A 14,221-nucleotide genomic window follows, 5' to 3' on the forward strand; every position below is an offset into this window, starting at 1 on the left:
ATCGTACCGCTCACTCACACGCGTACATACTTCACACATCCTACACTAATATTACTATGAATGAATATAATAATAGTAACAGTTGTTTTACGTACCTTTAACTGAAAGTAATTTTTACATTTTCAGCAACATTTATACAAAAAGTCATATTTGTATATTTCTCTATTAGAAATAATAGAAACTAGAAATATACAAATATAATTTTTGGTTGATTGTTGTTTGGATACCGTTAAAAATATGAAAGTTACTTTGTGCCCATGATTATCCCCACCGCCGTATTTTCCAAAAGCCCATCTGCGAAATCATGTGGTAGCCTGTCACTAAATCTTTAAAAATGACAAAGTCGTTGGTCAGTTTCCCAAACCGCGAGCATCGACAGGGTGGTAACGACCGCGTCTATTTCCCTGTCAGGAAGACACGCTCCTGCCACCGCGGTCAATGCTATATTTTCTGCCTCCCTCTTCTAATCATCGATCGGCCGGCGTTATTGCCCCGAAGTTCCAGCTCTGGACGCGGAAACTACTCGTCGAGTTTCATGCCGCTAATATCGGGAAATATGAAATATTGGGCAGACGATGCCGATTGAATTCTAGAGCGTCCCTCTGCTTATTGAATCCGCGGAGGTTCTTTATTCCCGACAGGATCGACGTTCGGCGAGAATGCAGCAGGAATCGACGGTATCCTTTTAAGGGATGCAAGACGACGGCGGAGACCTAGCTGGGTCAATGGTCTCCCGATACAGGAAGGTATATATAATCCCATAAGTCAGACCAGTGACCCGCGTTCAAACAAATATCGGCCTCCGATGAATGAACGTCGCGGTCGTGGACCTCCTCCACAACTAACTCTCGTGGTCCCCGGAGTATAGATAACGATTTTCCATCGAGATCGATCTATCTGCTCTGAGGTTGCTAACCTGGGCCAAGGTGACTTTATTAAATCTGGCCCGATGAAGTCTGCTTGCGTCTTGGGAATTGCGGACTTGAAAATCGACCGAGTTAGGTCTCGCTGATATTGCTGCGGTTGCTGTTGAACATTTCTCGTTCCTATATTGTTCCGTGGGACAGAGGCTGCATTATGTAAAAAGGTACGCGGAATTTGTAAACGAAATACAAGATATTTATTTATTCACCGAAATTGATCCCGTCATCGTCAAACTGTTAATTGGGGATTTATCTTTTATTCAACTCGTTTCACAGTGGCGACTTCTCTCTTATACGTAATAAAAAAAGACATAATAAAAACAATCGCTCTTCACTCGTTTATTATTCAATTTGATTAAATATTTGACCATATATTTCTAAAACATATAAATCAAATATTTTCAATGTACAGACTGTCAAAAAATATTTTGTCGTGATTAAGGTAAGTGATTAAGTAAGTGAATTCTATATCAGATCAGTGATGATCTATTGAAAAACATATTCTGCAAGTTTCCTTGATCGATATTTTCAAGGTCGAAATTTCTAAACATTTTTATTTGTTTCAATTTTTACTTTTAAAATCTTTTATACAAGAATTTCGAAAAAGTTCGCGACCAAATTTTTCGTGACACTCTGTAGAAAGAATTAATTGGACAAATAATTTAATAATTATTAAATTAAATCTTGATTATTTTCTCAAATCGTTTGAATAACATAATTTGTACTTCTTGGTTATATTTGCTCTTGAAGAAAGTCTTTAGAATAATTTAGATGTTCTGTCCTTAGTGAATGATGACTGTACAAGAGATGTTACCCTTATTCTTCTACATATAAAGAATGTTGCAGTGGTGTTTGGAATTAAAGGGCAAATTCGAAATATTGCTGTATAGTCACGCTTCGATTTCAATGGGTAAGCAAAGACGAAAAAATGCATTCTTCATACTATTTTAAAAAATTTCCATGACAAAAATAGTCGATGTACTTATTGAAATTGACTTCCTGTCATGACTAAATAATTACGTATATTTTTCATTGGTAGACATGTGTTTGCTTTCGATCAGACGTTTTTAATCGAAATGCTGGTATTTGTGACTTTACAGTTCTGAATTGTACTTGAGGAATAGTGAAGTACAGTGTAGAATCTAAAGTTTGTGAAGATCAATTTGCGGCGATCTGTATAGAAGGATTTAATCTAGCGAAGTATCTGGGTAACCATTCTATTATTTGAACGATCATGTTCTCATGATTACTTTGAATAACTGAGGTTTTACTTTACAGAGCACCGTGGCATTAATACTAAATCTACCGAATTCTGAAAATGACTAATGTTTGCTGTTTTATAAAAATGAGGAGATTGACTTTATCTAGTTTGATCGCCGTGTTTATTATAACGTAAACTGGTACGAAACGAATATATTCAATCATTTTTTAACCAGTTAGCTGTTAGAATGTCTTTAAAAATTTTGCAAATTACTCCAATTATATTGTACATGTTTAATTTTCTTCATATTTTGTTCAAATACAACACATTTCGTCTGACACTGGTCACTTGAATATCTTCTCCAGTGATTTTATAAAAAATATTTACCTTTTAATATCTAATAGAAAAATGTATAATTTAAAATTTAATATTTATTTCCTAATTAATAGTAAATAGAAGTTAAATATTTAATAAAGAAGATCAAAGTATATATCGTTCTTGACCTGGTAATTGTTCTTGACGGGTACGAATAACATAAAATTTATGATTAAGAGTCTCAACTCTTTGTTGTATATTAAACTGATTAAAAGTCTTCATGATATAAAGAGTTAAGCTAAATGTCTACCGACTGTTTTCATCCGCGAAAGCACTGTATTTAAATTAGTCTATCGAAATAAGAATTTATATAAACTTAGTCATTTACTTTTATATAATACTTATTTTAAATTAAATGTTACTTAATACCAATTTCTTGTCGCTTATCCGTTATAATATGTTACATTGTTACTAGAATTTTTGAATCAATCTAACTGCTTCTCTTACTTTCTTCCGTTCTTATTTTCAAACGGGTTAATCATGGGGTTGGGTCACGTAATAGCAGAGTTTAAAACTGTAGAATGCAGAAGTACGATAATGCAACGTTACAGAACTGATTGCATTGCATTACAAAATTTAGCTTGCGTGTAAGCGATACTTCGTATACACCAACCACATACATTAGCGAACGAAATTAAAAGATGCCAAGAAAATTACCGGAATAAGGTCTTAATATTATTTTTACAATGAATATAGTGCGCCGAGTTGGAAAGTAGTTTCTTAATAATCCCATTGTGGTGATAGCGATCATGCAAAATTTGATAAATGAAGGCTTTTTTAATTTTAGTTTTCTAGCATAGTTTCAACCTATTTTCTTATAAATTTCGTCGACTATATTATTCGAATAACAATTATTACTAGTTATAAATTATTTTACCTACTTATTCGAATAATTATTTATTTGAATTTGAAGAAAAGTTGAAAAATTATGTATCTCATAAGCAAAATGACGAATTTAGAGTAATTTACAAGTAAATATTTCGCAGATACAGTCGGTCGGAAAAATATTTGGACACTCTTTAAAACGAAACAAATAAAACACTGGATTAATTGTTTATATTCCACGAATAACGTTAACCGATGTCCATGAAACTTTTGGTATGCATAATAAGTTAACAAGATCTACAAATCGCAATATTTAAACTTTACTTATTTATTGAGATAAGGAAATTAAAAATATGCGCTTTCTTTTGCCATCTAAGCGAATTTAATTTACGCAAAAATTTACTTTAGCGATTGTCTACTAAATCAAACTACCCTCTAACATTTTTTAAAAAATCAAGTAATCTAGTGTAATATTTTAGAACGTATCCAGCATTAAAAAGGTGTCTGAATAATTTTGACGCCGACTGTAAATCTATATTAAAAATAATAATTTTGTCGGCCGGAGTATTTAGAAGCCAGCATAATATCGAACAGATTGGTTGCCTATTGTACCGGCTATATCGCGAGTTAGTATTTCTCTCTAAAACAACGGAGCCGAGACAGAAGTGAAGGAGCGGTTTGGAAAATTTCTAGAGCAATATTGCGAGAGTCTAGTTCCTCATTTCGTCGCGATGAAGCCCTTAGCTTGCGCTACGGAAGACAATCGAGCACTTTTCGAGACCGGAAAACGAGGGCGAGATATTGAACGACGTGGTGGATCGTACGAGAAGGGGACGCAGGAACGTTTGGTACAGGGAAACCACGAGTGCGTCTTTATCCACGGTTCATTAGCCCCTCCTATTTGCTGAGAAAACGTCGCGTCGCACACCCGGGGTGGTCTGCTGATTCTGCGCACAGGGATACCCGCTAATACGTCCGCCGTGTTTTTTAATGAATTACGTGGCTCGTTTAATCGTTGCGCCCCTCCAATTTTACCACTCGTTTGAACTTCTTTTCTCAGACAGATACCTAGTCTAGATTAATTACTGTCTTTTTCGGGGACCTGTTCGCTTCCAGGGTAGTTCTAAATACTGGAGGTGTGTAAAGCCTTGAGAATATCGAAATCTCGGTGTTTAATAGAATAATTTATACCCATTCATTATTTTAAATTATATTAACCTAGCTCCTAGTAAATTAAATGTTTTATATCTTTCTATAAAATTGTATTTTTACTATAAGATCATTTCAAATATTTATAAAGTAATTTGTATCAATCCATTATTTTAAACTGTTTTAACCTAAGATTTTTATAAATTAAAATTTGTATAGCTTCCTATCAAAGTTACATTTTCTAAAATTTATAAAATGTATTAAATATAATTTAAAAAATTATAAGGGACGAGTCATCGAAAGTATCTCGACAGTCGAAAGTGTCGAGATTGTCAAATGATGTCGTGAAATTAAAAATGTTCAGGTATCTTTAGAACTGACGAGATATTTTTGAGGACTCAAAATTTTTTCGAAAATTGACGCAAGTCTCGACTCGAAATGTTCAAGTATAAGTTTGATTTACAAATGTGCGAATGCAATTTGCAGTAGTGTAAATATATTTGGAATACAATGGATATAGAAAGTGAAATAAGATACTGGTTCTCCTCTTAATAAATTCAGTAAACAATATAACAGGATTTTGAAAATTGCCAGCTGTTTTCGTAATTTCATATTTTACCTGTTTTTTCCCATAAACCTTACGTTTTTTTCCCATAAATGCATAACGTTTACTGTTTATCATGCTTTGTTAGAGTATTTGTTATTCGACTAAACAAGTCTGAGATTCACATGTAACGGAGTCCAATCGGATTTCAATGTCAGAATTGATTCCGGATTGTCGAATTATTATAAAAGATTTAAAATTCGATATGCAGTTTGTATTTTGATACGTTTCTTCTTGTTTTTCACTTTCCGCAGTCAGTGTTTGCAACTGAAAAAATTGACGAAAAAATATCATTGCAAAGCTATGTCGATGAATTCGGCGCGAGCCGGCGGGGTCGATAAACAGAGAGGACACGATTTCAAAGGATTTTTTTAACGGACTCGTAACCGGTGATATGAGATGAGTTTCATATTCCAACTATAAGCAGAGGAAATCGCGGATTAAATCCGACCAACCATAAATATCGACACCGAAACCCAATATTCGTGTTAAAAAGGTGTTGTTGTGCATTTGCAGGGATATTAAGAGTATCGTGTATCATCAGTTGCTGCAATCTGATCAGATTGTTAATTTATAACGTTATCAACAGCGACTCGTTCGCTCGCGCAATAAAACGGAGAGAGAAAAACAGGATTTATGGGAAAACTGACAAATCAGTGGCCTAACAAACCTCGGTCGCACGAGGTAGGAAAAACGGAGAGTGTCATGTAGTCCTTTGAAAAGTGCTTCAATAATTATCTAGCTGATATGAAAACATATTGACAACTTTATCGAATTAAAAACGCTGTTCGATTAAAGCGTCCCTTCCCTGTTTGCAAGTGATTATTTGTTTTTGTTTTAAAATCTTGTTTTTAAGAAAGTAATGAATCTTCCCTTTCGATGAAAATTATCTGAAGCCACGGTAGCTGTCAACTTTTATTGCTCCAAACTTTCTAAACTTGCACTTTAGCAAGTTTTAAGAATAAATCTGGGCACAAATGGCTACACAAGAACAAATGTCTGTTTTTTAATTAGAAACAGTTACAGTGGTGTGCATAATTATAGACTCAAACATTTACGCTGTTACAGATATCCAAAAATCATGCTCGTATATTCTTATTGTCTATTACTTCTACAAGGCGTTCCAAAAGTTATTCGTAATCGAGAAATGAGTTCCTCAGGTTATTTGAAGTAAGTTTTTCTTGAACGCGGCATTATCGACGAGTTATTAATGAAAAACACTGACCAATGAGACGGAAAGCGGTCGAGTCAATGAGCAGATGAGGCTCAGTTCCGCTCATTGGCTCGGCCATCTCGCGCTAGCTGATATCGTCTTTCATGGGTCAAATGATCTTAAGTATCCCTCATTTCAAGATCTTTAGATATTTTTGGGATACCTTGTATACAGCAATATACAAATACGGTGCTTTGTTAGGTTTTAGTTTCAATTACTTTAAATCTACAATTATTCACGCCAGCATACACCTAAAGCAACGTGTAGCGCGTACATAATATAAAAAAATTGGATAAACAAATTAACAAGAGAAAATTTGATCCAGGGCATTCTGCCCCGTCTCGTACAAACATCGACGGACACACACATTCCCCGTAACCGCATCTTTCGCACTTGCTGAATATTACAACTTGACCCCCTGTGGTTCATCCAGTTTCGCAGGGTCGTACCAACGCTCATTTCCAGGATGTCGTGTAAAATTCAAGCGAGCTGCCGTGAAGGATAAGGATCGCTCATTCTTCCAGGAGTTGCCGAGCCAACTTCCTGGGAATTGCTTTCAGTCGCGCAGGCTTAAAGTTTAAGTCGCTTGCGATTGTCTAGCAAACATTGAGTACTGCTTCTCGAAGATTGATTCCGACTCTGGGACACTCTTCGATGGAAGTCACTTTTGACTCGTTTACCGACTCTTTTTTCGCTAGACTTTATTCTAGTCGGAAGCTGCCCTGCAGCTCGGTGTAACGGCAGATCCAATTTTCTTGGGATAATCAGCTCTCCTTTCTTTAATCCGTTAATCAGCTAATTTTTCGAGCAGAAGTACCCAGCCACTCGCAGTTCCATTAGCACTTAGCGCGCCAAGAATGGCGTCCTTCCTCTTCCAATCTTTTTTTCAAACAAAGATCATTGTAACTAATTTCTTTGAATCTGATTCACGTCGGTATTAACGATGGAGGATGTAGAAAATTAATGAACTAATTTTTTTTCAATTTGATTTTATCATTTACTCAGATAATAAAAGATCTGCAAATATAATTTATTGATTTTGTTTAATCTGATTTTATTCAATGAGACTGATAATAATGGATGTAGAAGCAATAATTTACTTATTTCTTCTTATTTGATTTTGGTTGTTAGTATTAACAATGAAAGATGTACAGAGCAATATATAATTTTCTTTTAATTAATTTATTTAATTATATAGTAGGAATGAGACGCCGAAAAATAATGTTGTTATAAGCTGATGTAATAAGAATCTCCTGGAAAAAATGATTTTTTAATTTTTAGCATTTATTCTTTTAAATAAAAGTACTTAACATGTTCTATTCGATTATGATGTCCATTGGGCACTTATCTATTGAATAATAAATTTTATACTTAATTTTTAAAAGTAAAGTATTACCTCTGAGTTAATTTTTCATTAATTATTTTAATATTATTTTATCGATACGTTACGAATGATGTATACTCATATTTATAGAGGCTCGTAATGTTGGACACAAAATACTCGCCTCACTCTTTCCATTAACAACCACATAAATTTAAAAATAAAGTAAAAGTTTGACTAAATTTTCGTTAAAATATACCTCGCGCTGTGCCTCGCCAATTTTCATAATATGCAGCAACTGCATTTTAATTGCATAACCATCAAGTTCTGCTTTGGCTCGCATTTTATATAATTATATTCGTACGATATAAAAATGATTAAAATGCACAGAAATTGAATGTTCAAATCACTTGAAAAATAATAAGTACATTGCAGATTTTTATACAAAATAAGGAACATCGAAGTCAATTAAAAGAAGCGTAATTTAAATAAAAATACGTTTCTATAATATATGTAATAATATGTTCAGTGATAATATCACGATTAATAATATTGACAAGAATATGTATGTATCGGTAACGCACCAGTAATTGCATTTCATAACAATATTTACAATAATACGCGCAACATTAATATAACAATAATTTTGTATTTAACTTGTTCAGATTTGCTGTAAATATATAAAATCCGCAGTTTAACAATCAGTATAGAACGTGTGCTGATCATCGCACCAGCTTTGAAATTGTTTCGAGTCAGTAAACACAAGTTTGTTCCCTCTTTGAAGATTTTTCTAAACTACTTGCACAACGACCAATTTTAGTTTCGGTGGCGGTGAGGGGAGCTCGGTATTCCTCGGGGGAAGCGAGCGTTAAAAATTAGATTGAAAATTAAATTGACCGTGGGTGAATAGATTTTCTTCGGAGAAAGGCGGGCCAGCGGTTTCTTTGTTATCGTGCTCTTAATTGAAATTGGCAACTCGTTTAATCCTCCCTCTTCATCTGGCTAAATGCGTTCAGCGATTATACCCTTCGTATTTTGGCTAAACAGCACAATTCGCGTCTAAAGCAGAATTAATAAATACCCCAGCTTAATAGAGCTAATTGCTTCCGCTAAATTTCTCCCCGATTTATCGGTATTAACGCAGCATTTCAGTCGACTAATTTGTATGCATTTCAAAAAACCAGACAACCGACGTATATTCGCTTCTTATCGCATACCAATGGAATTGAGAATTCTTCGAATTATAAATTTTATATCAGGATTTATCGAAGCTAATGAAATGTCTGCGACTTATTAATAGATTGCGAATTTTATGCTTTCATAACTAGCTAGCGAATTTCATGCATTTATGACGGGAAATGTGCATACGAAACGCAAAACAGTGGACAGGTTAAAAGACTTTAATAATTCTGTATTTAATATTCAATCTATTAGAGTTACCAAGAAAAAGAACACATTGTTTCAGTTTAGTTTCTTGCAATTCAGGTAGACAATTTTTATTTGTCACAGATATCCAAGTTTCTTTATGACAAACGTGAAATGCTCTAATTTGAAACATTAAGAAGATTAAAATAATTATGAAAGAAATATGATTTGCACATGATTTCTGCAGCAAACAATTACCTAATGTATGATGTATTAGAACTTTCAAACTAGTAATATCCGAGAACGAAGCCAACGTGAAGCACTCACATGTTCCTATACTCGCCATACTGTAAAAATCAAAATGAAACAGTCTAAGGGATGAAATTTCCGGCCGAAGGACATCCGTCCACTTAGAACTTTCCAGAAAATTACATTTGTCCTCGTAGCAGCACGATAAATCTAATTTCTCGTGTTTTTTTTTCTCTCGTAGAACAAGAAAGAAAGAAAGAAAAAAGGAAGGAAGGAAGGAAGGAGGGTTCCGTGTATTCCAAGCTGAAAACGAAGTTTCTATTGTATCTGGATTTGTTCCGACTTACCTGTTTAATCCAACTTTTCCACAGATCTCGGTCCCACGGGTGGTGAAAGCCAAGGTATAAGTGTCTGGTTTCACGATGCTGACTGTCCTCTTGTTGCTGAGTTTGATGACACTGCCGAGTGACCCTTGGAAATCCAGTGATACGCAGCACAAGTTTACCTAGCCGCGAGGGCGCATAACAGACCGCACCCCCGCCACCGCCGAGTTCCATCCACTCAGGTCTAGAGTCTGGACAGGCTGAAATCAGGATGATTGATTCGATGCTGCGACTACGAACCGCGTTCTACTCGTTTATCACGACGTTTACGAGTTGTTACTCGCGCGATACTGATTTCACATTTCGATCTTAAGTTTATCGTATATTTCTTTGGTCCACAATCTACTATACTTTTCAGGAAAGTATTCTTAGTGTTTGAAAAATCTTCGTCCTCAAAGGGTGAATAGAAATAGAATTTCCGTCATCAATAATTAAAGGCATCGAAAAAGATATTCAATACACCGCAATTGTTATTTACAACCAAAAATTGGAATTTCCTTTTACATTTTGCTTCGGTTGATAGTTTCAACTTGAATAATAAATACATTTTTATTGTTACTATTAATTTTATTTTCAAGTAGTTGCATTAAGAATAAATATTAATCCCTACAATTTTGTTATATATGATAAATAAAACATAACTCTAACATACATATGATAATCAACTATAATTAAGTCATAATCTATTGAGGCTGACTACAGCTTTAAGAACTCTAAAACATTTTCAATCTCTTTGCAGGTATTTAAATTGCTTTTTGAGTTTATTTTCATATAGAGTTTTTTTCCTGTAGCCATTGACGACAGTCCAGAAAAATGTGTTCATTGCTTCACGTTATTCCGCAATGTTCGCATTCGGGCCGGTTTTGTTTATTTATGCGATCTACATATATATTTACCATGTTGATTCTTTGTACCAACATTTTGTCAAATATCTGTTATTTCTGGCCTCTGCCATATACATTCAAATACGGAGTTTCGAGAATTTTGTCTTTACACGTTTCAATATACCACACGAAAGAGAGTTTCCTTTACATCGACCTGCCGCCGCAAACCTCCCTGTTTCAGCGTTTCAACGTCAAAACAGTCGAAGTTATTTTCCTCCGCCTCAGAAATTCGTAAAACAGCGTCGAAAAAGAGATCGACAGCGCGCGAAGTTTCACGCGGAGTTCTCGTTCCTCCAGGCCGTTGATTTTCCACGATCATCGTTCATTCCGGCTGCGAGTGGTACGTATTAAGATTTACAGATCGTCTCGCCGGGATTCGCATTTCAATTCTTGCTGCGCCCGCAGCGCATGTTTATTCCAACGAGGATACCTTTGGGATGGCCCCGCGATTCTATAATTCCGACGATCGTCACGGCAGCGTGCCCCGCGGCGAAATAAATTCTGCTTTACATCGATGTTCCCGCGAAAACTGTCCAGGAAAATTCGATTACGCTGACAAGCGGCCGTTGTCAAACTGCGGCCTGTTAGCCCGCGCGCCGCATCGCGCCGATTCTCCCTGGTTTTGCGTCGCCGTCGAATGAACGCGGTCGGATTTAAAACCGGTCGTTGCTTTGCGAATATCAATGGACAGCTGGCACTCGTAGTTCCCGTGTTATTAGATGGCACGCTACAGCAGCGCCGGACCTTTCACAGAGGAAAATTTGGGTATTCCTGGGCCCACGGAATTCACCTCTCCGCAATTCGACAGTAATTGATCAATCAATGTTGGTTGGCTCCAAGGAAAATTTTCAACTGCGCCTGATACGAGAATGTATTTATTCTTGTTTGTAAACGTGCGTATTAATTGACATTGCTAATTTGTCACGACTTCTTGAGTACCGATGTTTTTACGCATTTTCGTTATGCTCCAGGTCCGGTGTCAATATGTTTGTGTCCCGCAAGCGTGGCAACTACAATATTGTGTTTTATTATATCTCTATGATAATATTACTTTTTGTATTTTATAAAAATTAATTACGAAGATAGTTTATATTTAATGATTAAATCGGAGAAAAAACGTAAAACGAGATTAAAGAATTTAAGAAAGTTACTGTGTTATATGTTTTATCAAAATGATTGAGAGAAAAAATAGTTATCTATATACTTTATGTATTTAAATTGATGCAGATAATTATTATTCTGCAATTAGTAGACTGTAGATATTTGTGCTTTTACAGCATGCGTACATTTCTGAAATGCAAGAAAGTATTCATATTGTCAGAAACAATAACATTTTTAGTTGAATCCACAAAAGTGTAACTTAGTTTTTCTATAAAAGATGTTCTTTCAATACAATTTTTATATAATAAATTTTGTTTTATCTTGTTTCTTTGATTATATATATATCTATTCCATTTGATTAATTATTATATTTATGATTTTGATCCGTCATGATCTCTGCACAATTGTGGTTTGAATATGATGTAAGTTACAAGAAATATAATTTAAGCGACACTTGTATGATACAAATAAAGTGACACAAGCCGCATGGAAAAGTGTGAATTTCTTTTATTATATTTTATTATTTTAGTCACCACTGACAGGATCAAATTAATGTTCAGTGCATTTTTGTCTAGAGCAGTTCAAATGGATCTAAATCAAATTTAATAAAATAACGATTTTATATTCGGAAGACTAGTTTAAAATTAGAAAAGTCTCCAAATCAACTGATTAAAGAAACAAAAGTCACTTTAAAATCGTTACTAGTACTACACAACAAAGAAACGTAACAAAAACAAACCTTAAAATTGTTCTTACGTAAGAAATTTTATCCAAGAAAAATAAACCGAATGCAAATTAGAAATATATTAACATGATAGATATTTGGTCGTTCGGTTAACTATTATCCGACAAACAATTTTCTATTTAATCCGAAATCTAGATACATATATTGTTTGTGTCAACAGATCGTCACCTCACGGCTCCGATTCGAAATTACAATATCCACTAGTGTGAATCGCAAATGTACGGTGCAATAAATCCGAGAACGCAGTTTAATCAGAAATGTGCGCAGTCGACATACTACATATATATCCATTATCATTTTCACATGTACCACAGAACAATATCGTATTTTACGTGCAACCCTTGTGGGACCCCGAGTTCCGCGCATTTCGCTTGGGAGAAAATTAATAATTGTTTTGATTTGTTTGTTACGGAAACAATCACGCGCTGAAGAGCGCGTTCATTTTCCTGAAACCATTTGGGGACAATTATTTTATAATTTTTCATAGTAAGCGCATAATGTCAGCCTATATTTCGATTCCCGTTTTATTACTGCAATTTCAACATTCTTTGCAGGAACGTAATATGTTGCTCTTGCAGTGATCAAAGTGTGTTTCATTTGTTTATATTAGCGAAGATACAAACAGGCATTTTATTATTTTAAGCTCGCTTTTTGGTATTTAAATGAAAATTTGCATAGATGGAATTTATAATTATTTCTAAACAGAATTATATTTAAAAGTAAACAATTATATTGTTGTACCTAAACTGAAATGTTTCTATTTTATTTGCACGATCACGTTATTAATGTTTATATAATGTTATTTCGTTTAGTTTCGAATTATATTGATTTATAAATATTTGCAACATTATTTGTACTAATATTAGAGAGTACTTAAATAGGTTATAGTTGCTACCTACTAAATATACAATTTTGCACGATTTATTTTAATCAATTTATCTTTCGCGTGAAATGTCACAGTATTAATATATTTTGATCAAAGTCTAATTATAATTACACTGATGTCTGCAAGCTTTACATATTTAAGCTCACAGTTCTCTAGAAATAGACTTTGTCTTTCAAATCATTAGTTTACGTTGCATTTATAACATCAAGCTTTATGATGATGCACTTTATGTCACAAACAGAAAGAAATCCATCGTTTGACAATATTCTATACAGTGACTTTTCATCTAGAGAAATTTATGATGGTTAATATTTAAAGGAATCAGCGATATATATATATATATATATATATATATAGAAGCATGGAACAATGCGAACGGTGATGAAAAATAGAAACGGAAGTCTGTTGATTTACGAAACAGGAAACGTCAAAGAAAAACTGAAAGTTGCTCGAGCGGGTTCATTCAGAGGGAGCTGTTCGATTGATCGGTAACCTCATCAAGGCGGCAAAGTGTAACAGGGAGTGCATACTGAGAATGCAGGCAATTAAAACTTTTCGAAAAGCTTGGCGGTACAGAGTTGGTCAACGCTTTGCCTCATTATTAAGCAATCTCGACAACTTTTCTCTCGGCGATCTATCCGACGGCGGACGTAGTTGATCAGTGAAATCCGTTCGCGGAGAATCACTTGCCCTTTGGCAAAACCAGCGAACAGTTTCAGCAATAAAATAATCGACACAGGGCTCGATTCTAGAGAGTTGACTGCGTACTTTCTGCAGCTTTGCAAAAATCGTGGAAGTGATCCTTGATGGCGGTCGAGAGCCATCATCGGTAGTTCTTTCAAAGTCTGCCAATCTTTGATCGTTATCGGTGTCTTGCCTTTGGACACCGTTAAAAAGCGAATACCGTGTTTTCTCTGTTTAATCTCTCTGGGAACGATGTCAGAACTTTTTTCGAAACATGCGAAATACAAAAGTTACTCGATTTCAAAGGGCAAAC

General features: G+C 34.8%; 1 protein-coding gene across 1 annotated transcript in view; it reads right to left on the reverse strand.

Moving 5' to 3' along the window:
- Phlpp (PH domain leucine-rich repeat protein phosphatase) overlaps window positions 1-14,221 on the reverse strand; it is a 117,441-nt gene that overhangs the window by 64,572 nt on the left and 38,648 nt on the right. The window contains 1 exon segment of the mRNA XM_078189022.1: window positions 9,573-9,808. Coding sequence (XP_078045148.1) covers window positions 9,573-9,808 — 236 coding nt within the window.

Source organism: Augochlora pura, chromosome 8 (genome assembly GCF_028453695.1).
Source record: "Augochlora pura isolate Apur16 chromosome 8, APUR_v2.2.1, whole genome shotgun sequence".
NCBI lineage: Eukaryota > Metazoa > Arthropoda > Insecta > Hymenoptera > Halictidae > Augochlora > Augochlora pura.